The 25513-nt window shown below is 39.7% G+C and overlaps 1 protein-coding gene and 1 long non-coding RNA gene across 3 annotated transcripts; both read right to left on the bottom strand.

Annotated features, from left to right (window-relative positions):
* Positions 1-356: 356 nt before the first annotated feature.
* On the bottom strand, positions 357-1843 carry LOC311001678. The gene is made up of 3 exons (XR_014596193.1): positions 1569-1843; positions 1348-1485; positions 357-879 (listed from the first exon to the last, which is right to left on the bottom strand). It is a non-coding gene; the product is annotated as an uncharacterized lncRNA (long non-coding RNA).
* A 2289-nt stretch (positions 1844-4132) lies between these two features.
* On the bottom strand, positions 4133-24838 carry casq1b (calsequestrin 1b). 2 transcript variants are annotated; one of them, XM_083993446.1, is made up of 12 exons: positions 24400-24838; positions 9636-9668; positions 7632-7725; positions 6602-6702; positions 6403-6514; positions 6212-6285; positions 5957-6087; positions 5767-5812; positions 5609-5663; positions 5386-5486; positions 5182-5256; positions 4133-5007 (listed from the first exon to the last, which is right to left on the bottom strand). In XM_083993446.1, the coding sequence occupies exons 1-12, from the start codon at positions 24634-24636 to the stop codon at positions 4699-4701; spliced, it is 1368 nt and encodes a 455-aa protein (XP_083849572.1). In that variant the 5' UTR covers positions 24637-24838; the 3' UTR covers positions 4133-4698. The 2 variants fall into 2 exon arrangements, with proteins under 2 accessions (XP_083849572.1, XP_083849573.1); XM_083993447.1 differs by lacking the exon at positions 9636-9668.
* Positions 24839-25513: the final 675 nt, after the last annotated feature.

Raw genomic sequence — 25513 nt, 5'->3', positions numbered from 1 at the left:
AACCAAAATAGCTACCACAGCATTCTGTAGCATCATGCAGTCCCCTCTTTTGTATCCTACAGCAAGATACTGACCCAAAAGATAAGGCCACACTATGCCAGAACTACCTTAGGAAAAAAAAACAAGATAGCCTCCATTCTCCCTGTAACAAGTTACAAATCATTTATTTAACCATCACAATTACTTCAAAGCTGTTTAATTAAGATAATAATGTAGCGTTGTAAATCTTTATCCTCCTTTTTTTCTCCTTTGATTTTACAGCAGGGTATTTTAACTTTAATGTTTTATTTTTGTTATTCTGCTTTTGGTGCTTCCTCGTTGTAAATGTATGAGATTTATGACAGCGTTCTCTCAGATACTGGTATTCATGTTTGGTTTTTATTGTATTTTTACAGCCATGTTTTGCTTTTGATTGATTGACTGATTGATAGTATCAGTCACAAGGTCACAGAGAACTGTCATTCTGCTCAATGTTATTAATGCACAACAGAGAAAATCAGAGACATGTTAAAAAGCATCAAGGTAAACAATGAGTTTAAGAGACAAAACAGAGCTCATATTTTTAAAGTTAAATAAAACACGTTTTCACCCTCTCTCAAATTTTGCTGAACAGAAAACCACTGAACGTGGTAAGGACATGGTTTCCCCAAACACTTGTATGTGCACCCAGCCGCACACATATCCGGTCCCCTTGTTGCAGCGGGATGAAAACTGCATTGCCACCGTTGTCGGCCGTGTCAAATGTTGAACGGTGGTCGTGGGTCATCACAACAAGCTCTTCCTCATTCTTTGTGAGCAATAGAGAAGTTGGTAGACTTCCTCCGCCGTGATGATAGAAGGTGAAGTAGTAAATCCCTGCAACAGGTGCAGTGAAGATACCTGCAGAAACAAAACTGTATTAAAATAGGAACATTTGGTGGAAATCCCTAAATCTGCCTTGAAGGATATTGTTTCCATTGTAAACTCAACATGTTAAAAGTTGAGGCAAAAGGTGACAAATGTAAGTAATTAGTTACTTGTTCAATTTTAATTCCACACAGGTTTTAAAACATTGCTGGTTTAGTATTTTCCTATAAATACAATAGAAAGTTATTTAAATGTAACTCCAACTTGTCGATTCTAATGTTCACCATGTTGGTTGGCATGTTAGCATACTGTTTGCTAATTGACACTAAACACAAAGTACAGTTGGGAATATCATTAGTTTTGTGGCCATTATAATCCTCTGGGGACTATGACAAAAAAATGACTGTAAAAAAGAAAAAAGATATGGTATGCCATCCATCGTAAGGGAAAACAAAATTTTAAAATAGAGTGTTGTATAGAAAAAAGGAGAAATGTACGTACCTGTGTTTTGATTGTAGCCTTTGCCAATATTTGTCAGCACCCGGGTGTAGATTATAGTCGTGTCCGTGTTAAAGGGTCCTATGGCTTTCCCCTCCCTGTCCCCACCTGACACTGCACTGAATACCACCGTGTTCACTTCTAAATAAAGAAAAACATTGTAATCACTTGACTTTGTAAATGTGTTTCCACACCGTTCATTCTGTCACGCTTGTTTCTTTTACCCTTTGTCTCCAGTTGACGAATCTTCTCCTCACTCTCCTTCAGCTTGGTTTCCATGGCTGTCAGTCTTGCATTCATTTCACCAACCTCTTTCATAAAAGTTTGTGTGTCAGGAGAGGAGGGAGACTGTGTTTCAGGGCTTCCTTCATTATCAGTAACAATAACAGGATCCTGGGCCAAAGTCAGGCCACAGATCAGTGACACAAACATCAGCGTTTTAAAATTCATCTTCGCTGGTGCTCAGTGTCTGATCCCTCTGTCTCCTTTTGTGCTTTTTAGAGATGACCTGTTAATTTTTAACATCTAGTTTGGGATTTGGCTGGAAGGTATATAGTATATGTTTGTTGTCTTAGTAGGCTACATTGCAAAGTGGAACAAGTTAATGTTTGAAATCCTAAGTAAACAAAAGCAAATTCCAAGTTTTTCACTGGATTTTCAGTAGCTTCAATCCAAACAAAAGAGAAAGTGACTTGTGGAAAATCATTTGAGTTTTATAAATGTTTTATTTTCAGATTCTGTCAATGAGAATAATTTGACACACACACATGCACACACAGACAAAGACACAGACACACACACACACACACACACACACACACACACACACACACACACACACACACACACACACACACACACACACACACACACACACACGCACGCACGCACGCACGCACACACACACATGCACACACACAAGGCAAGATAAGGCAAGACACTTATACATTTTAAAATGTCAATTGTACAATGTTACAAAGCAGTCTCATTCACAGGTGATTTATTTAAGTGAATTTTCAGTAGGTGCAGTGGTTTCCTTCTCTGTTGATTTTAAATCAGAAATGGACAAGAAATTTGCTGTTTTTTCACATCTGGCTAACCAAAAAACCGCTGAAAGTTGTGTGGTAGTTGGATCCCCAAACATGTGAGTTTGCGCCCATGCGCACATACACCTGGTCTCCTGGCTGCAGCTGCAGAAATACAGCATTTCCTCCGTTGTGAGCTGTTTCACTCACTGCTTTGTGATCCTGTGTACAGATGATGAGCTGGTTGTTCTTGAAGAGAAACAGCTGTGTTTCACAGTTTCTTCCGGCATGATGAAACACAGTGAAGTAATAAACACCGGCAACAGGTGCAGTGAACACACCTGTGGAAACAAGAGGGTGGTGGTAACGTTTGATGAACTGCTTCTTTTTATTTCTATAATTTCTTTCCTGATACTGTACCTCCACCGTGGGAGGTCTGATGGATCAACGCTCAGGAAAGAACCCATTAAACTTTGCAGCAGATCCACAGCATTTAATATAAACATCATGAGTTTGTAATGACTGACATATTTAGAAGACCACTACTACCTTTCAAAGGGGTTAGTGTTTTTGATTATCAGTGGTTAGTGTTCTTGATTATCAATGATCGCTTCAATTGCTCAACTCATATTGATACGATACGATACGATACGATACGATACGATACGATACGATACGATACGATACGATACGTTAAGTCCTTACCTGTGAATTTACTATAGGCATTTCCAATATTTGTAATAGTTTGTAGTTTTGTAGATAAGAGTTGTCTCTGTGTTGAAAGGTCCAATTGCTCCTCTGTCTCCTGCCCCAGCACTGAATATCACCATTGTTCCATCTAAAGTTAGAGACACGTTATTTCAATGCTCAAAGTCTCCTTATACTGTAAATCACTCATCAAACTTAAACTTCTTAATACCAACCAAAAAGTTTCAGTCTACCTTTTCTCCTGAGTTCCTCGATCTGTTTCTCAGTGTCATTCAGCCTGGTTTCCAGAGCAGCCAGTTTTTTATTCATAGTCTCCAGTTCTATTGATTGGTCACACATGTTTCTGTATAGTTGTAGAGTTTAGATTGTCTGGCACCACAATCTGACTGCAGAACACAACATTTGATTTAAGTTGTCTCAACTGTAGTCCTAATTCAATAAATCTTGACATCACGGGGTTATATGACCCTTCTGGATGTTTTTGTTATTTTATGACAACCAGTTAATTTTTGACATTATTTTATTATCCAGTGTCCCATTCAAATTTCCTTCTCTGTCTGCAGACAGCAAAACTTGAACTCTGACCTTTGCTACTGAGTGCATTGGTTCCGGGTTTATTCAAATAGAACAGTCGTCTTCTTTGTGCAATTAAGTAATTACGCAAAAGGTTCATCTATCTGTCTGCACTGCAAATGCTGAATGACTGAGTGACAAATGATACAGCACCTTGGTACCAAGCAGTCGACTAAGTTATTAATGAAGGCACTGTGCTCTCTGCTTGATCACGATTTTAGCCATTGCCTTGTTCAAGTCATTAAGTTTTTTTTAACCCATTTGTTTGTGTAAACTACTGTGAGAGTATATTATGTCTCCAATGGTGCATCTCTGGGTGAGTAGTTGATTTCACCTGGATCCTTTTATATTTCATGATGGTATTGTAAATCAAGTGATCTAATAATACAAAGTAATTTTTAAACAAGCCCTCTGCATAAAACAGCCATACACACATAGAGGTACTGTATATTTCATACAGCAGTGACAACACCAAACAGAACTGGTTTTAGGATGTTTTTCTCTTTCTTTTTTAATGTGAGAACAGAAACAAATCAAATTGAATTTATATATATATATATATATGTCATTTTGGTAGCTTTCCATGATTGCACTAATTTTAAGACTGTCCAGTGAGTTTAGGCTTATTCTCTTAAAAAATAGTACAAGAAAGTGTTTGTTTCTTCTCTTCATCAAGTAGAAAACATATCATTGAAACAGGATTACAGTAAATTGGAGAAAATGTGAGGAGGGGTAACCCTGGTCTGTGACATCAGGTAGAAAATGTCCGGGAAGTTAGCCTCGGCTAGCGTCTTAGCTCACATTCACTGTGAACCTCAGAGGTGAGAGCTGTTCATCAACAAATCCTCTGTTCCTTTGAAAATCTCCTTCCCTAATTGACAGTAAAAGTTTCCCATAGGGTCATTATGTTTTGTCCCTGACAGAAAACCATGCAGTAAGCAAAGAGACACAGTGTGTTCGCTGCAAAATGTTAGAAAAAACTGCTACCACTTTTGGGTTTCGCCATTATCGGCTAATTCATAGTGAAGTGAAAGATGGAGGTAAACATTTATTCATCGTCATCGTCGTCGTCATCGTCGTCGTCGTCATCATCATCATCATCGTCATCATCATCGTCGTCGTCGTCGTCGTCATCGTCGTCATCATCATCGTCGTCGTCATCATCATCATCATCGTCATCATCATCGTCGTCGTCATCGTCGTCGTCGTCATCATCATCGTCATCATCATCATCCTCCTCGTCATCATCATCATCTGGGTCAATCTTTCCAGACAGAACGTCCTCAATCCAATTCTCAAGCTCATCAGATGTGGGCATGTCATCCTCGTCATCCATCTCCATCCACACGCTGTCAGCCTGCCAACATCAGGGGAAATGACAAGAAGTAAACACAGAAAATGTCATGTTTGTCAAGGCAAAATTCACACTCTTATTGCTTGTTTTTTTTTTTTTTTCTGCAAGGAAATATCTGTCTCATTAGCCAACGGGTTGCTTTTAAGGTTTCTGTAGGGGATAAGAAAGGTTGCTTACATCTTCAACATCAACCACACCAATCTGAGGGGAGGAAAGGTCGATGCGGAAGGTCTTCTCCCAATATGGAACCAGCTGATAGTGAGACAGAGACAGAATGAAATTCATGGTTAGGTTGTATTTTGATAAAGTCATGAGCAATAAGTTGAAAGAATTAGGGTTAGGGTGAGGGCGAGGGTTAAGAGGGGGTTGGGGTGGACCTACCAGGGGGAAATCATCTGGGTCAATCCAGATAATGCTGAGGTTGGGGTTGTCAGTGTTCTCGCGTGCCACCTCCTTCAGGATTTCCAGGAATTCAAAACCATCTGTGAAAAGGTTTAAATGTCAGGTGTGGCAATGTTCCAGGTAGCCTAACGTATTAGCTTGTTATTGACAATCCAACCGATTACCATTAAATCAGTGGTGAAACTGTAAAGTAAACATTTACCTGGGTCATCTTCTTCAGCAAAGGCAACAATGTGCTCTCCATTGATGTCATCCTCCTGTAAACACAAGCTTGGGTGTATTTGTAGTCTAGACTGACTGATAAGAAGGACAACTTCTATCAGGGAAAACATGAATGTTGTTGCGTAATAAACCTCTTACCCAGATCTCATACATGCTGTGAGGCTCGAGCTTCCTCAGAGTAGGTCTGAAAAATGTAAACACCCAAAATTGAATAGTCGTAGTCCAATAACCTTTGGAAAGATTTGACTGAAGTTATGCAAAATGTGGTCATGGAATATGAACAACTTTAGGATATGCATCCAGTTGTTTTAGTATCACTCTGGGTCACCTGTCGTGCAGTTCGATGTACTCAACCAGCTCAGACTCGATGTAGGGCTTTCCTGGAATGGTGTCTGGTTCCTCCATGAATGGCTCATAGAAATCAACTTCATTCAACTTCAGCTTCAGCTTCTTGGCAATCTAAAATTAACGGGTGGAATGTACAATGGTCTCTTTGTCTATAAATTAATGTCTATGTTGGTACTTTGCTGTCATTTGATATTTGGCTTTTCTAAACTCCTAGAAGAACGCAAGCAATTCAAACCTTGGGGTCAAATGTGGCAAAGAACTTCACGAATGGGTGGAACTCCTCAGCAGCATCGTCATACTCGATGAAGTCTGGTCAAAAAATATTAAGGAGAAAACATATTATCAAAGAGATAAAAGGTTGATGTTCAGAGTGATTGCATATGGTCCATTTGAAGCCCAGTCTCTAGACCATGACCTTCAACCTACGGGCAGATCTTTCACTCTTGAAATAGCCGACCAGCTTGATGACCTCATCCATGTTGTGGAAACCCTTCAGCTCACGGTCGTTGTCGATGATCTCAACTGGCTCTTCAATCACCTGCAGGAGTGTATAAATGTAACTGCATGTACAACAGGTGTGTTCAAATCTGACAGCATTGCCTGTTATTGACCACTAAGCACTCACATCATAGAGGAACTCGACCAGGGTGTCAGCGGCCAGTTCTCCATCATACTCAATTATCTCATTGTCCGCAAAGATGTAGATGCTTTCCACCTCATCCAGACCTGGTGAGAGAAAAAAAATATCTTAGTGAATTCTTAATGCCAATTCAGGTCAGTATATTGTGATGTAATTGTGTGTCTGTTTATAATAGTCCTTAAACCTTTATTGTCTACATGCTTGGTATACTGTTTTCAATATGTTGTAAGAGAGACTATTTCTTCAGTGGATTCACAATTTGTCTCATACTGAGCAATATCTCAAATATAGTGATAGTATTTTAAATGACATATACCTGAAATGGCAACAAAATGTTCCATCTGAAATGTTATTATAAGCTAATGAAGGTTTCATATAGCATACATTTATTGCCATTAAAGGTTATGTGTTTGCTTTAATTTTAATACAAGTCTACTTTGTACTGTATGGTTTTGTTATATCAGTGTAGAACATTGTGCCCAATCCATTGATTGAATTTGTATATTTTTTACAGTATATTATAATATTGCAGCACAAGAACACTACTTAGACTGTGATATCTTCAGTGAACACTTGAGGGCAGAGTTGTTTCAGATATTTACTATACTAGGCCCCTTGCACAGACCTTATGTCTCAGTTTGTCAACCTTGAAGTTGCAGATTTATTTTACAATAACAAATGTGTCATGATGAACAGATTTTTAGTCAGTGCATGTTTTCTGTTGTCAATTATTCATTAATTCATTGGTGACCATGCATTAAAAGTGAGCAGGTTAAAATTGGGGCCAGTTGTGCTTTATTAAATTATGTTGACAAATGGAATAAAGTTGTACCTTACTGAGTCATGAGATGTATGTATTTTAATCAGCAACATTCAGTAAAAACCACAGGAGAGATTTGATAGAAACTGAAGATTTATACTGTGAGCTGCCCACAGAGATTTTTTTTTATCCTGCTTCTATCATTGACAAATAGGCTCTGTTTTCAGCAGCAAGGTCAGCGGTTGGCAGGCTTACCCAACTTCTTGGCAACAGCAGAGTCCTTCTTTTCATCCACCAGGCCGAATCCAATGTCCTCATCGTCAAGATCGTCCAGGACTTGGGCTGCAAGCTGGACAGAAACATGAAGAGAGAGAGGGGTAGGGGAGGGAGGGAGATAAAGACAAGGTTGTATTTAGTATCACATGCATGCTGATTCTGTCTGACTCACTCATCTGTTCATGATAGACATTTCCTAATCTCAGAACTCCATTAAAAACATACTTTCAGTTTCATTTACACAAGTAAACCCTTGGCATTTCATCTCAATTTCAAGGCCTTAAAAGCAAAAGCTTTGGATTGCTGCCTTGCACTTTCTAAATCGGAGTGAAACTGAAGCCAACAATTGACAGCCCCCGTAGCCAGCATGAGAGGAGCATGGGCAGCGGGGTATCCAGAAGAACAAGAGGGGCAGAACTTGAGCCAACTATGTCGAGGGGAAGAGACGTTGCAACAGGTGTAGTGGAAAAGAGAGGAGCTCATACTTTGTGAACGTAAAGCCGCTGCATACATGCGCAAATATAATCCATATACTGTAAATATGCATACATCAGTCTTATCTTTCTTTCTATCTACACACATTGATAGATTGTACGTCTCATAGCTGTATACAACCATTTTCCATTTTTAACACTAACTTGGTCTCCATTTCATCCCTTTGTCACTCAGTTTCGCACTCGCAGGGTATGAAAGAGTGATTCAAATGAATCAAAAGCGTGCTGTAGCAGCTTGCAAAGCAGCATTGCAAAGTGGACAACATTCATAAGCGGCCAAATGCCCCAAAGCACCAGCACAAATAGCTTGTATAGTGTGTAAAGTATGGTATAGTAGCTATGCACTCTTCACAGGCAGTCTTTAATGCCGTCCATTCTTTTGTATAGCCTATAGAGTTCAGACACATTACTGCAGGACCAAGGCCAATTTCTCTGTATTCTGGTTACAAGCATTGGCCTATATGCCTCAAAACACTAAAGATCGATTATCACCATTTAACAGCTAATGGATACGTTTCCTTTTAGAGTAACACTCTTTTATTTAAAGGGTTAATTCTCCCAAATCATACAGTACATATGAAATAACTTATACATTTTTGGCCTATAGTGATGCAGATAGTTTCAGTTTTATCTGCTAACATTGTAGCTATAGGTGAGAGGATCAATGCTATTCTCCTGTTTAAATATGCTGAACATGGCATTATGCAATAGCTGGTTAGCTTAGCTTAGAAGTTTGCAGGGTGTTATTTGATCTTAGTCATGTATGGATTTTTAAAAAAGAAAAAAAAGGAACTACTGGAACATGTATTTATATGTGACGGCGTTGTTCAATAAAAAAAAAAAGTAAAAAAAAAAAAAAAAAAAGGACAAGACAAAATTACTTAGTGTTAGTGTTACTAAGTAAGTCTTTTTCTAGTCTGATTCCAGTCATCATGCTAACTGTAGCTAACTGTTGTCATTTAAATGTAGCTAGTTGTTTAACTAAGTGTAGCCAGCTGTTGTTTACTGAAATTAACTGTAGCTTACTAGTTTGTTGTAGCTAACTAAGTAGCTACAACAAGTGGACTCAATTCCATTTCAAGTGTTAACAAGAAATCAGAAAAATAGATTTATTACAATTTGGGTGAAAGACCCATTATAAATTATTGATGGTTGCACTAAGAATGGATGAAGAGGTTGGGGGATGGATGGATGGGCATGTTAAAGTTTGATTAATAGATTAGATGGAAGCTGTTTTTCAGACAATTCACCCTTACTTTTCTTTTTCACAAATATGAAGTCAAACTTCAGCCCAAGCTGTTGCTGCTGCTGGACTTTGAATGCAGTTCAGTCTTCACTGGTCCGTGATATCTGGTTGTTGCTTCGTGTAATTTCATCTTGTTTTAAACTAAACTGCAGTCCAGGAGTGGAAAAGAACAATCAGCAGCGGTAGATGAATCTGTGGTTCGCAGCCCAGCTTTACAGACACAAAAGGCAGACCTCAACATACCTGAAAGGTATTTGCTGCTTGACTTGTGATCAACTGCAAGAAGAGGTAACGCTTTAGGGCAAAGCACAATAGTCACAGCCTCCAGGTTTACAACAAATTTGGAGGGGCCTTCATAGGAGACAAAATAGGTCCAAACGTAAACACTGAGATTGGATGATTGACGCCCTGCTCATACAGAACTATCATTACCTGAGGACCTCATGTTATTCCAACTGGTTTGTACACTAAAGTACTCCAAAGTTCCCATGTCTATAATCAAATAAGTAAAACCACTACAGCGTACAATCCCTATTTTAGCAAGCATTTCACAATCTTTTTCATCACATCCAAACATAGGATGTGGTCATTACATATGAATTAAACAGACTTTGTTTTGCTTTTGTACCAGAGGTCGGTCCGTACATCAAATGAGGTCCATAGGTAATGTTGGAGTGTGAATAGGGCTTAACACAAGTAATCAAACAATTGTTCAGATGTTGAATATTCTCAATTGCAGCATCAGTTCTGGACCAGCGATTGAATCATTAGAAGCAGAAGATCGCTGGAAGTTATAGAGAAACATTTAAAAATCATATTCTTTTAAAAAGGCGACCCATGAACTTTGCTGAGGCACTGCACTTGTTTACAATCGTTCAACCTCTTATTGTGATGCATGGAACTGGACACAACTAATCTGGACATGACTTTGCACTTGTTTAAATCACAAATATACTGTATGAAGACCCCAGTGGACTTTGACACAAGAAGCAAAAGCATGCCAGCAAGACTCAACAAATCAAAGACAGAAATGACTTGCCAGATTTCATTTTGTGTTTAACTCCAAAGCTATTCCCCAAAACTCATACTATGCTGCCCTCCCCATTATAGCAGAGGGTATGGCCATATTAGTAACCCTGGTGGTATTTATAAGAGAGGTGAAGCAAAGCAGGGAGTTCTGCAGCTATATAAGGGCGTGAAAGAAAGCATGTTGAGGAGCAGAAAAGAAGGCAGAGATCTGTTACATATAGAAATGGGTGTGGAAAGAGGAGCGGGGAAGACAGACAGGGCTGATGAATGGGAGACACCTGATATGTGAGTTCACGCTTACTGACATCCATCATTTCCTTCAATCGTGCCCATCAGTTTTCAACCTCTCTCATATCTCCTTCTTGGTGTTTTTCTCTTTTCCTCTCACAACTCTCCCTCCTTCCCCCTTTCTCTGCATCCATCTGGATTATTTAGTCATAACTTCAGTCTCCTGACACACCCCGTTCACCCCTCCCCCATCTGTCCCCTTTGATATCACCCGACCCATCCAGAAGTCTTGACAGCACGGAGCCAAGTGAGAGGTCAGCAGTGCAATCGCTTGGCTCCGTCTCGCAATGCCCAGTCACTGTCAGCTTGTCAGGTGACACAAGATGAGGGCAGGGTGCCATGGTGAGTTGTCAAAAACGTGCTCAGGGTCCCCGCCGCACTTGGCTGGGGCACCGAATGATGAGCAAGGAGAGGGTTCGCAGTGCAGCAGCGAGGTCAAATTTCTTGTAATGTAGCCCGCCTGAATGCTCACTCTGCACTGCTCTGTGCAGGTTAGCCAAGTTATTGGTTGCATTGATTTAATTGGGTGTGACCGACTGGTGTTATTTGGGACATTTGGGAGTGGGACATTCTTGTCGAAGATGTTTGAAGACCACCAGACTCCTGTTCTCACCTTCCTCAGTGATTGGACACTCAACTGTCTTGAATGGTGATTCCTGGTCATTTACAGACGACAGTAACTTTAGTTGGTTTGAATCTTTAACAAAAAATACTACAATCCGAGGCCCTAGCAAGTCTCAAGGAAATGTCAAACTACATTTAATTCAACTCAAAGAACTCTATTTTCATGACAACAAACCTTTGCACAACCTTCTGTAACATAATCCTACTCAATGTGTAAAACAACATCTGATCATTTAACCAATGCAGTGGATTGATTATGTTTGGATTTTGCGATCAGGATAAGTAAACATAGTTTTTTGTTGGCAGATTTCTTTACAGAGGTAAAATGTTCAGTTTTTACTCTGCACTGGAAAGTATAGCAGAAGATGATAGTGTTGGTTGGTGTTTGATGGGTTATTGATCAAAGATTCCTTCACTTGGGGCCATTTCAGTACTTCAGAAGTCACTCACATGCGCACAACCTGTCACGTGGAGACATTTTAGTTCTCATATATAATTGCCTCTTTCTGCTGCACATTTCAGATGTCTAAAAATCCTCTCAAGCAAAGGCACAAATGATAAAGCCACACTGTAATCACAGCCATTTACATGCCGTCCACCCATTACATGCATCACAGCTATACTGCTAAAATCCATTCTCCATATGTCATTATTCTACCTGCTCATTTTGCTTCATTATCAGCCGCAGACGAAGCTTAGAGTGTTTGGAGAGTGGGGCACTCTCCAGACCCTCTCATCACGGCGTTGACAGACTATCTCTACACTTCATGACTCCATTGGATTCCCACACTCATTAGTGAGCTCACTGTAAACTCTATACACATACACAGCTAATGAGGGGAAATGACTTCCATCATGCTGTTGGGCAGATGGCTGACAGAGGTCCAGTTATTACTTACCCTTTTAAAACAAAGACCAACCATAGATTTGGAACATGCAGGCTGAGCTGAGTTTGGAAGAGCAAACACAACTTTAAAGACATCCTTTAATACATTCAAGACTCGATGTTCATAGACAACTGTGACCCAAGAGTGATGTGTGGCTTCAATGCTATTTGCTCTATGTAAACCGTATTCAAACAGAGATACATTCCTTGACCTATAAGCCTGATCTTTATTTATCCGTCCAGCCAACGCTGTCCTTCTCCACTCCCTCAACTTCTCCTAGACACAGTCCAAAGGATCTGAAAGAAGCTGAATACACAGTTACTCTAAAAGAACTTGCCACGATGTTCCCTCCTTTTGTGCGGTTGTTCACACGTAGGCCACGTGTCTTTCTCAAGTGAAAGGCTGAGCTGCTGATGACTCACACGTGTCCACCACCTTATGATGTCATTCACTCAGTCAGAACATGAGGGACACAAACAAACAAACACTCACACTCCTGTAGCTTTCAAACCAGCTTGTTGCATATTTTGTCATTACTCACTTTTCTGTACACAGTGTGCAAACATAGCTAAGGTAACAGAGGATTTTTCTCTTATTATCTTATCTAATGTACGCCATAAATGACAGTAAATAATTTGAACCCAGTAATAGCATATTGTGTAGATTTTTTTTTTTTGGTCGAAGACCGGATTTTAAAAAAAAAGAAGAAAATATATGGTTTTACTAATATTGTTTGACCCTCAAGACACAAATAATTAGAACGTCAGATTTTGATTACCCCAAAGCATCTATACTTTTATACAGTACATTATGTTCTGTCAAGTGATTTCTGAGGCACCCACTCTTTTTTATTCATTTTGATGTGGTATAAATATGTTGCAAAACCTCAAAATCTTCTTGAAAATGACCCTAATGTTTGGTTGTGAAAGATATTGTTGCATTGTAGCAAAGGTACAGTATCTGTGATTTGTAGTAAATGGTACATGCAATACACAAACTGACACATGCAGCACACAAACTAGTGAGTGATACACGCAATACAAAAATCACACCATCATCTTTCAATTTTTTTCCCCTAAAGTTTGGAAAACTGCTGAATGTGTAAAATGGGGGAACATTAAAAGGATTTCAAAGCAGTAAGATTTCCCATCTTCCTGTGTAAGCGAGCGTCCTGGGATCTCTGCAAAATTAGATGTTCAGCCAGCTTTTCCCCTTCAGCCAGAGAGTAAATTAGTAATGGCTGCTGTAACACATCAGGACGTTCTACACCAGGCTGTTACATAACACTGCGCCGGGGTGGTCATGAAAGATTCATATACAACAGCTTCTAAAACAGACTCTGACTTGCCACCAGCTAGTGTAACTGTACTGTTCTGGAGGAGATGATCCAGGATTTCACACACACACACACATGATTTTCAAAGCTTATTCAAATGCCCCCTTTAAGACAATAAAAGGCTGAAAGAGATCCCGTTCTTTGATTTTAATTTGCAATTTTACTATTTTCTTTTTCTCTGCACAACATTGTCCCATGGGAGATATGATGAAATGCATGGAAAGCTTTTAGTAACCTCGCAGGCACACAAGCTGATTCACTACAACAACTTGTGAGGGCAGAAGTGTCTGCGACCATCTGTGAATGAGTCACTGTGACAGCAATAAGCCACATTAGAAACATGCCACATAACACTCTCAGCTAATAAACTCAGAGTCCCTCCTGCATTTGTCAAGCTTGTTTTGATGGGTTTCATTAAAGCCTGCAGGTCCTCAAAGCAACAAACGTGTCAAAGGATGCACAGATGATGTTATGTAAATTTGATGTGAACTTTATGATCATCTGTACTCATACAATAATTACAATTTTCAGTGTGATCCTGTTGGTGCTCATCAGAGTATAAAGTATTATTACCTCTTTCATATTACATTGATTTCCTTTTTTTTAATTTAGAGATGTGATTACAAACATTATTACAATGACGCATTGATATCCCAATAAACCTCATCTGGTAGCAAGCACATTGAAACACCTGAATTTCACACAAAAAAAAAACAAAAAACACATACAGTAAGACAACACGTGTATAAATAATAAAATCCATCATTACAAAACAATTCTCAGCTGCTTTAAATTCAATGTCCTCATAATGTAGGCGATAGTCTAGCTCATTGTCACACTATTTTTCAAGTGTCCCCATAAGTCATGATTATGAGGACACTTGAAAAAAACAATATGTTATTGGTTATGGTTGGTTATTTTCCAACTATGGCAGATCTGCTGGAGCTATTATTGATTCATTAAGTATACCTGTGTTTATGTTAGAAATGTTAATTCAATACATGTGTGTAAAATGGTCCAAGTCAGTTTTTCCAAGAGCATTTTTACGCATATAAAAAATTCAGCTGGCTGTACTGTTTCTTACTCCGGGACTTAAGAGGTTGTATGATTAGACTTGGTCATGACGGGATTAAATACAGTTCACTAACAGCATATCTACATATTTGCAAGTCGAAAACCCATAATTACTACAGCTCCGAGGTGACATGAACGCAGCAATCCTGCAGTGACTTCCATGGCGACTACCATACTTTACTATAAATAACAGGAAGAACATGGAACTAAAAAGGAAGGGAATACAGTATATTCAGTCACGTCCAGTGATGTAAAGCACTTATGCCCTGTACTCTCAGTCCATGTCTTTGTTCAGATCCATCACTTTGTGGAGCAGGGATGTAAGTCAGGGTTTCAACGTCACAAAATTCAAATTTAAATTTTTCATGAAGTACCTTGATCCTCTCCTTTTCCTTGACATTTTTCCTCCATGAATAAGTGATATAAAAACATTCCCCGATACAGATGACGAGGGAGTGAAAGAGAAAAACAAAAGAAATGTACAGAATGTGATGTTTAAGGAGGAAATGGAAAGTAGGGTCATTTATAAATCATTAGAGGCAAGCAAAAAGTATACACAATGAAAACACTGTATACCTCCTGATTTAAACCTGTTGATCTTCTATTTTTCTTTGATTTCTTCCTATTTGAACTGACAGCAACCTTATAAATTTTTTACAGTTGCTAAATTTATATCAGAAAGTTGAGATCAGTGTGTTTCAGTGGCACCATCATAGTCACTCAGAAGGGAGGTACACTCATTTAACCATAGTAGGACAACATTAACTTTTACGACTGATATACTGGGGACAAGGTGGATTAATGGGACTGCCTGTAAATGTAGGTTACCAAAACGTACCAACTCCTATTTCTGAAGACAGTCAGTCTTCGTTGGGGTTGGAGATGTGGAGTTCACGGAACGGATGGGGGTTGGGAAGGGGTAAATTTAGCATGACAGAAACAGTAGTGCTTGCTTTCTGCCATGCACCATGGGAACTATTTTAGCCGGTTGTTGGGAGATGCTGAAAGGAAATGTTTAGACTCGCGTTGTAGAAATTTGTATCAAGTTACATATTTCAGTCACTGTTCTACTGCCATGTATTTTCTAATATTACATATCTGCAGAAAATGTCTCCACTAGACATTTTTTTCTATCATTATTCTATGAGTGCATATTATTTATTTACATTGTTAAAAAGGCATGTTAAGTTTAAAATAGTCACCGCATGGTTATGTCATAGTGATGTCATCAGGGTCATGACTTCTTTTACATCAGAAAATCTGCTTTATGAACTGGACGTGAGGTTTAAAATGCATGAGAATAAGGAGACAAATGCATCTAATGAAGGTCAATGTGTTAAATTACGGGAAATGTATGATCCAGTATCCCGACCAAAAGGAAATGTAATACCCAATCACTAAAAGGCTTATGTTCTCTTTCTGGAATTACATTATGGCAATAACAGTTCACAGCATTAGGGTAATAGTTCATAACACAGCTGTACAAAGATGACTGCAGAGGTGAATTTCATTTGGAGAAAACAGAGTTAGCTCACATGAGCCACTTCTCTCCCCACACTTCAGATCCAGTGCCGTCAACAGCTGCCTGATGGAGCACTAACAATGATGAAGCCATTAGCTGTTTCTGCCGAACTCAACCATGTGGAAGCTGAATATGAAACTTCACAACACTGTTCATCTGCACAGAGCGACCTGCTACCAATGAGATTATACTATTAAATATTACTTATTACAACCATAGCAAATATCAGAATTCATGTGTCTGAGATTATTCAGAGTATTGGTACAATAAATCTAGTCTGTACAAACCAGCTCTCCTAAATGGGCAGAAACACACAGCATCCTTTCCTTACCTATTGGACTCTCTCCATACAGTCTTACCAGTGCTTAATAATGATAAGGTTTTCTTGCATTGAAAGAGAAAATGAGAGAAACACTGCAATGTGGAATCATCAACATCAACAATAAAGCATGCCAGTGATGCCAGTGATCCATATTGTGACAACACATCAGGTAACAAAATGTATGATTTCAACAACAGCTGAGACCCTTGAAATCAATAGGCAAAGGCTTCTATTATTAATCTTCTGCAAAACAACAGGTGGGTTTTTGACAGGGAAATGAAATGGACGAAGTGCAGCGGCAATCTGGACGGCAAACAAACATCTTCACCCATCAACACTGATGAGATGTCATCACAGAATGACGCCGTGGCTCCACTCCGTCCAAACATAACTCCTGTCACATTTAATGACATCACATCTGACAAATGACTTCTTAATTTAGTCCCACTTTCACAGCGGAAGTCGAGGAAGCGAGGTAAGAGGAGATCTAACCAAGCCATGATGTAGCTTCCACACAATTTGACAGTAATGATGCTTAATGGAGAGCAATGTTAAGTATCAACAGATGTGACACCTAATTAAGGAAATTTGAAGCTGATCGCATGAAAAACAATTACTTTTTCTCTTGTTTTTAGGGTAATTTAATTGTGAATTTTCCCTGAACTGCATGTGTAAAAATTGCCCAAAGGTTTACTCAGTTATCTTGCTTACAAAACAGTTTGGATACAAGACCACTGTGCCAGAATTAGACTAATTATCTTACATAATCATGATGAGGAAGAGGAGTGCTTGACAACACTGGACTATAGACCCATCGTGTATCTTGAAAGGAAATGAAGTGGCTTGAAGCTGAAGCACCTAATCTGCAGTTCATGGGGTAAAGGGGCCACAGGGAGTTGGCCTGTTGGCCCAGTCTGATCCAGGATAACGTGAGGAAATTAGACCCGATCCTACTTAAACATTCTGGATGTGGGGTGTCAAAGCCTGTTGCTTAAAATCAGAGACAGATATAGTCTCTCTGCTGCTCGACAGATTCACAAGTGAAATGTATAGGGTGGGCAAAATGTAAAGGTTACGGTTAGGGTTAGACAAGCATTGGTTTAGCATTGGTGCCAACAGACCACAGCCAAAGGGAGACAAATGGAGAACACAACAGAATATTTGACATAAAGCAAATCTAAATGGTAGAAGAAAAATATAGAGGTATGATTTCGCAAACTACAGTGTAGAGGAAAATTTAATTATAGCACTTATGTCCAACAGATGAGATGTAAGTCGTTAAGTCTTGTCTAAACCTAAATTTGAAAATGTCTTTCTATGCAATTCCAGGTGTTGTAATCCCTCCTTTCAAGTTGAATAAAAATCCAGTGTTGGAGTTCTCCTTAGCAGAGGAATGTCAAAATGTGGGCAAAGCTGTGAGAAATTGAGTGGCTCTAGCAGGCTAAGCTATTTCAGGCTATTGCCAGAAATAGCTTGTACAATATTACCTCCCTCTTTATCATCCCTCTCCGTCAATACCATCCACTACCATTAAAAATGTAAGCATGAAAATTTATTGCGCCAACTGAAAGGAGGAGGGCTGACAGTTTGGATAATGGTTACCAAGGCGACAGGCTGACCTTTTCCCAGATCTCTCAGCGGATGGATGGAGATTAGACGAGACAAGACAAAGCTGAAGCCTTCCTCAAAAGCAGGAAGACTTGTAGTCACTGTTACTCAAGTGCCATAAAAGTAATTTTTGTTTACAGCCACATTAGCACTTCTGTGAGTCCATGCTAACACACGACCCTGTGTTGAGCTAAATGCTAACACACGACCCTGTGTTGAGCTAAATGCTAACACCAGTACAGTATGCTGACCTGTCAGTGCTAACATGTGAATGTTGAACGGCTACAGAATTTCACATTTTTATCAAATCAGTTCAGCCAAAACCATTTTAACCATTTATGATGAAAATGTTGCTCTGGATCACAGCAGTAGCATCAACAAGATATGTCACTTCAAAAGCAAAAAAAAAAATCAGTATCGTGAAGAACAATTATAACCTAATCTATAAAATTGGATAAAAGCATCAATGCAACCTCAGCGCATAGCCAGTAATTTAATATTTCCTGATGCTGCACTGTTGATAGATGGTTATCTATTGCTTTTAAAACCTTGAATATTGCTGACAATTGCATGTGGTGATTATCCCTCTACCATGTTATGTCATCGCTTAATAGTTTTTATAGCTGTATCTTTCTGCTTTGCTTGCATGCACATAATCTATATTTCTTTAATGTAAATAAAGTCAAATTTGTACCTCTTGCCTCTCTGGGTGTTGCAGATAGAGTAGTGTGATATAAAAGAAGGGGCAAATTAACGTGTGATTAGCTACTGCTGTCTGTTCATACAGGGACAGGGTGCCATAGCAACAACAATGTGTGTGTGTTTGTAAAGGGGTAGAAGGGCAGTGTGTTGATAAATACTGTGAGTATAAGATCACTGCAATCTGAGCTGTGTGCAGTGATTGATGAGTGGGCCTTAAAGCATTTACAGTATGCCAAAGGTCAGAGGTCAAACAGGAAGAAGATAGCAAGAGACATGCAGACGAGCAAAAAAACAGCAACAACAAAAAAAAAAACAGGTTCAACAACAGTCTCGAATGACCTTGTTCATTCACATTTCAAAAGTATTCCTTTAAATGTGTTTATCCATTCATTTAGGTCCAACCTTCAGGGGATGGTTGTTAATTTTGCATCCTGCCTGTTTGTCTTTAATCACTTCTGCTTCACAATCATCATCATAATGACAGCAGATATTTTCAGCTAAACTGCTGCAGGTGAGTTAAAGGTGTTTTAGTTGTTTTTTTTTAATCTTATGACTGTCAAATCGATTTCCTCTGTTCCTGCTGGATTTGCTTCCACTTCGTTAAACACTTAACTGTTGTCACGTGGCAGAGACCGAACATTACACACCTGTGATTACACTGCCAGATATTAAATGGAACAGAATAATTGCACGGTGAGAGCGATGCTGAACCCTTGTTGCTAAGCTCCATGAAATGAACCCTTTGTCACCTTCACATCAACAAAACCTTCATTATCTCTTTGCCTGATTTTCCACTGCATCTGCAAGTTCAAGCAAACCGGCCTCAGGTGATCCAAGTATCCTCAGCTGTTATTCCTGGGTCGTCCACTAGATGTCCTCAGACTTTTCCCCACTGCCCTTACCACCAGACCTTCTCCACCCTCTCACACACCTGTTTCCAGCTTCCCAGAATTACACCTCTTCCAGCCAGACCATAATATGGCACATCGTCTTTTTAAATTATCTAATTGAATTGAAACAAATTTTGTTTGACTGATAGGAAACACTAGGGGGGAAAAAGGTTTGGCGGTTATGATAATGACAACAACCTCATTGACTTTTTCTCATCAGTCAACTGAAGCTTCAGCTCATTTAAACAGATTAGCATCTTTTACATTCATGCTGCACAGTCATTGTCTAATTCAACAGCAGTGACATCCAATCGTATTCCTTCAGGTACAAAGAGCAGCAGTTAAACCATGTATGCATCCTCCTCAATAACCCTAATCTGCCCCTGTTTGGTTTTGTAGCTTTAACAGAGATTTAATATCCATGTATTTGTTTATCCAGGGAAGACGAGTTCTGTCTGCGTATGATGATACAGACATCTGGTGTTGAAGGTAATTTCCTTTACAGTAGGCTACATGTCTGCAACTGATGAGTGTTTGTTCCCACTGTTTACATTACATGCTTTTTGTGTTACATCATTTACACAAACTGTATGTTTTAGCAGACCAGTTTTACACAATAAACCATCTTCACATTGTGTAGCTTAAATCTACAGCAACAGCACAGATTCAAAGATTAACTTTTTGTGTCTTATCAAAGCTTTGAGATTTTTTGAGTTTTTCGCAGACAAAGATGGATCCAGCTGGGGGTCAAAGGTGACATGTTGAAGATATTTTACCAGTGACAGGGGAACTCTTTTTCCACTATGCTGCCTCTTTGAGTGAAATTTGCTAAGTTCACTTGTGATGTGTGTCATAGTGTCGCTGATGTGCGTGTTTGTGCATCTGAACATCAGAAATTTGAGGCCTGTACGACGAAGCAGGTTCAACATACTGTATTGAGCCTAAACACTGACCATACTGGATGACCTGCATCATGAAGCTGGCTCCAGTACACTCATGTGAAAGAAAAGCCGAAATATCAGAACCGTGAATAAAGTCTTCTGTAATGCCTATTTATTTAATTTATATGTTACATGTTTATTGTAAACTCTTTTGTCCCTGTCAAGATCCTGTAGGAAAGCTGACTCCAACAATTTGACTGGACCACTATCATAACCATGAAAAAATGAATTAATCCCAAATCCTGCTTCATCGCACAGGCATTTTTCTGCTAGGACTTACAGTACGTAATTTCTTCATTTCTAACTGTTACTTTTAACCTAAACAAGTGGTAACACTTTATTTTAAGGGGTCCTTGTTCCTGTGTATCTACCTAATTAATTACAGTGTAATTACCTATGTAACCTTATGTAATAACATGTACTTACGTACATTGTAAATAGATAGTGTATTTTGGTGTACTTACAGGTCCTTGTTACACTTGTAATAAGAAATGCCAAAGTGGCCTCTCTCTTTGCACAAGCATTTCTTATTACAAGTGTAACAAGGACCTGTAAGTACACCAAAATACACTATGTATTTACAATGTAAGTACATGTTATTACATACGGTTACATAGGTAATTACACTGTAATTAATTAGGTAGATACACAGGAACAAGGACCCCTTAAAATAAAGTGTTACCAAACAAGTTGATTATCATGATCAGGAGATTACAAATCCAAACTAGTTGGCCAAGCAGGGATCACCCACTTCCACCAACCATCAAACAACATGCACCAGACTTCATAATAAATGATCCAGATCTACTCCCTTACTGTATCTCTTACTCATGAACCATCCCTCCAATAAGTACCAGTCAGTTCAATACCTCTGAGGCTATACAGTACAGCATGTTGAAGGTATGAGAATAATGCTATTATTAGTCAATATGTTACTGATGCTCTGATACTCTTCGAGGTATCAGAGGCAAAAGTCCAACACATTGTGTCTATAGACTTGTGGAACGGTAACCTTCATCATCAATCATTTACATCTTTGTGATTTAAAACACGTGATGATTTCCTGATACCTACAGTGTCCCATTAAATACTTAGAGTCATGCAAAAAAAAGAAAGAAAGAAAATGAAATATTGATCGATCTTCTTGTGGAAGCGCCTGCAGCATTTTTCTTGTAGACTAATTTGCTAAATTTAGCTCTAACTCTATTTCTATTCCTAAGCCAAAGAGGAAACTGTGGTTTAAAAAATGACTAAAGATCATTTATTTTCTTATGGCGTCTGTCAATAACAAGGGAAGATTGTTATATGAAAGAATAAATATAGTGTGGCAAAATCATTTATTTTGCTTACATTGATTACTTACTTACTTAATTAATTAATTACTCTATGTTTCCATTTATGACATAGGTATGACATTTGTTGTCTAGAGGCATGTGATTGACACTTCCTTTCCTACAGTATATGTGTCATCCCCGCTTTAAACAAAGCTAGTTAAGGTTTTATTCCCTGAGCTCTGCACTTAATAATTTATACTTCCTCATAGGTGATAATGACCGGCTATTTTAAGCCCCCGCTCTGAGCACCTTAAGAGTCCTCTCCTGAGCCAATGGCTGAACAGTTAGGACTGGCAGGAAGTCAGTTACAATGTAAGAGTCCAGCAGGGACCTGTTCCAGTCGGCATCTCTATCTCAAGCCAAGAAGCACAGCTTGGCGGCACTGATACTGAAATTGATCAGATCCAATGACTTGTGTGTGTAAATGATGGTTTAGGAGTTCAGCCTGCACCCGGTGGGGGGATGACCATTGTCCTAATACAAAACAGTGTGTTGCAGTGTGTGTTTCCTGACAGAGCTGACAGAGCTGAGGTAGCTGTAGCTGAGGTGAGATATTGCCCTAAACTCTCTGTCCATCCCAGGAGGGCTTTTAGCCTCTTGCTAAGCATGCAGTGCTGTCCTGGGCTATTTACAGAGGTGACTTATGCAGGCTAGTGTAAAGTACACGCTGCCTCTGTAAGAAGACACTGCTGCTCTGACAGGCAGAGGATTGGTGTGGGGGAATACACTGGCTGACGGTGGGGCCCAGGTGCAGCGACTGTGGGTCTTTAAGACTTTTTTTTTGTTTTATCTGAAGAGTTTCTAGAAAATGCAAAGTCTATTTTCTCTGCTGTTGACTGATTTGTAACACCACCAGAGTTGTGTCATAATCTAAGAGTACAGTAAGTCAAAGGCTTCTCAGCAGTAGTCGTCAAAAGAGGTGTGTACTTCACAGACCCTGTGGCCTCTTCACTATTTACTAGGGCCACTGGTTAACAGCCAATTAAAGTCAGCTGTAAATATGATGTATCAAATCTGCAGCACTTGTGCATCATGACAGCACTAATGGACTATTTAAAATCTCGTTAAGTTTATATGTTATCCAATTTACAGTATATTCTATATACAACACTGTTATTTTTGCTCATTCTGATAGCATAATAAGATATCAGGATCAGTATGTGACAATTGTGGGATTCTTTCTACAGTCTGCACTCACTATATGAATGAATGAGGGCCTTTGTGTTTATTTAATGTGTAACATAACCCTTGATTCACTCGGCCTATATCAACAAAGTAAAATCTGGGCAGTTGCATTTAAAGAATTTTAAGAAGTGATATAAATAATGTAAAATAAGCAGGTCATTAATGCATTAATTTTACTTTAGATATGATTAATGGTACATTAGACATAATACATAAGGCATAAAATGTATTATTGATTTGGCCTGGTTTGAACTGGCCATGGGGTGAAGGATACACTAAGTAATGTTTGGTATAGCTATATGAGGAAACGCATTGCTTGCTTTTCCATTGAGTCATTTTTGTGAAAACCACATAGCACATAGTTGGCCAGTGGTGGTCATTGCCAATGTGGGAGGCTTTTAACCCTACAGTAGCTACATGAACTGGGCTAACCCAAGTAGCTTGGTGAGGTGAAAGGTCGGGGAATGCTTGAATTATAAACAAGTGTTGTCTGCTTGTAGCTATTCTGGTTGACTGCACTCAAGAGGAGAGTAAAACGCCTGAAATCATAAAGAAATACAGGAGGTGGTTTCGTACTGACTCTTCTCACAACCTTGCCCCCTAAAAGAAATTTAATTACTGGCTTGGTTATGCTCAGAGACTTGAGCGCTACATTTATCTACTGCACCAGAATCACTTAAAGGTGCTCAGGTTGAAAGAAAGACTTTGACACCAAAGTCCTGAGTCACAAATTTCAAGGAGACAGGAACTTGGAACTTTATGGAAGTAGTTGTGTGAAGATGTTGGAGTATCTAGACTATCATCCAAGCTAATAAATAAGCAAAGACTGTTTTTGATTGCGGATTCTGAACAGGTTGTGTTGTTTGGGTTCAAAGGGTCAAGACAAGATGGTCCAATCGCAACTCAATTGACATTCAGACACAAGGTGTGGTACGTATACCTTCCTCCATCTTGTACCCCCGATCCCCTGTTCTCCCACCTGCCTCCTTCAGGTGAAAAGGATGCTGTGTACAAATCCCCTGAAATCGATCTCACTGAACAGATCGCACATGTTCACCCGTTTGCCTTCCTCATCATCTGTCAACAACTGTAATCCTTCTCATTTGAAAGTACTAAGCGCAATAGTCACAACTGTATCTTGGAATCCCCAACTGGAGCCAAATTCTCCACGTGAAACCCTTCTCTTACTTCCCCTGTTCCCACCATGACCCTTCCCCCACATGGGCAACAGATCCATCCAGTGGCATGCTTTGGCGGAGACCCACCTCCAAAGCCAGCTCCTCTATCTGAAACTGCTTCAAGGCACTGCGGTTTCCGTCCACATTTTTGTGGAAGTAGATCACCATGACATCGTACTTCTTCATGACAGACTTGTAGTTCTTGGCGCTGAGGTCATGGACGCGGTCTTTTCCATCATATTCAGGGATCTCCAAGCCCTTCTCCCCCCAGGACAGGGTCCCCAAAGAGAGGAAGACCGCCAAAAACACCCAGCCCCACTTCATGGCTATCGCACCTGGTGGCCACAAGACTGCCTCTTCTCAGAGCCTAAACTTGTTGACGTGGGGCACAAGTACAAAAAGTAGGTTTAACGTTGTCCCTAACGAAAGTTGATGTAAAACAGGGAGAGTTAGGAACAAAGTCCGCTTCCTGTCCCCACCACCTAGAGAAGAGCAGGTCCGACAGTGACGCCCTCCCTTTAAAAAAGACCCACACGTGGTTTCTGCTGACGCCACAGAAAGGGGTGGGGCCCTTTTTGGGGACGCTAATCGGTATGTGTGTAGGCAAGACACTGATCCCACATGTCCAACAGCAATGCAAGAGGGGCAGCCAAAAAAGCAGGACACTCAGGGCAATGGGGCACGGAGGGGAGGGGGTCACCAGAAAAATAGCGAGGGGGTGGCAACATGGGAGGAGTCATGGTTTGGTCATACAGCCACCTGTTTGAAGCTGTGGCTATGAAAAGGGACAGTGGTTGAGCTTGGTTGCTTTGGAGAGCTGCAGATGCCGGCTTAGTGTCTTGGAGGACTGAAGGTATGGATGGATGTACGACGAGACCTTGAGGAAAGAAGAGCTCCAAGATGCCATTCCCATATTAAGTTTTGCAGAGGAGCTGGACTCTCGCTAAAAATAAAGTTCTGTGTGAGACAACACTGTGGACAAGATGGCGTCCACAAAGTCCACGCAAAGGGTCAGAGGGCAGATGGATGAGAAGAAGTAGAAATGCAAAGTACTGTGAACCATGCACTTGTTTGTGCTCTGACTCTAAAGCAAGTTCCGCCATGACAATAAACAAGGAATACTTGTTTGCCTGCTGGTTTTTCCTGTCTACATCATACGTTTTTACAAAATTTCAAATTCAAAAGCAACCTTATTTTTTCT

This window comes from Trachurus trachurus, assembly GCF_905171665.1.
Source record: "Trachurus trachurus genome assembly, chromosome: 18".
In the NCBI taxonomy this organism is placed as follows: Eukaryota; Metazoa; Chordata; class Actinopteri; order Carangiformes; family Carangidae; genus Trachurus; species Trachurus trachurus.
The sequence above is the reverse complement of the archived record's forward strand: the minus strand, read 5'-3'. Positions and strand labels throughout refer to the sequence as shown.

Coding starts and splice junctions, on each gene's coding strand:
- casq1b (XM_083993446.1), bottom strand. CDS start 24,636: ATGAAGTGGGGCTGGGTGTTTTTGGCGGTCTTCCTCTCTTTGGGGACC. Junction 9,669..24,399: donor TAGAGGAGCTGGCTTTGGAG/GTGGGTCTCCGC, acceptor CTCTTCTTGCAG/TTGATCACAAGTCAAGCAGC. Junction 7,726..9,635: donor AAGCAGCAAATACCTTTCAG/GTATGTTGAGGT, acceptor GTTTCTGTCCAG/CTTGCAGCCCAAGTCCTGGA.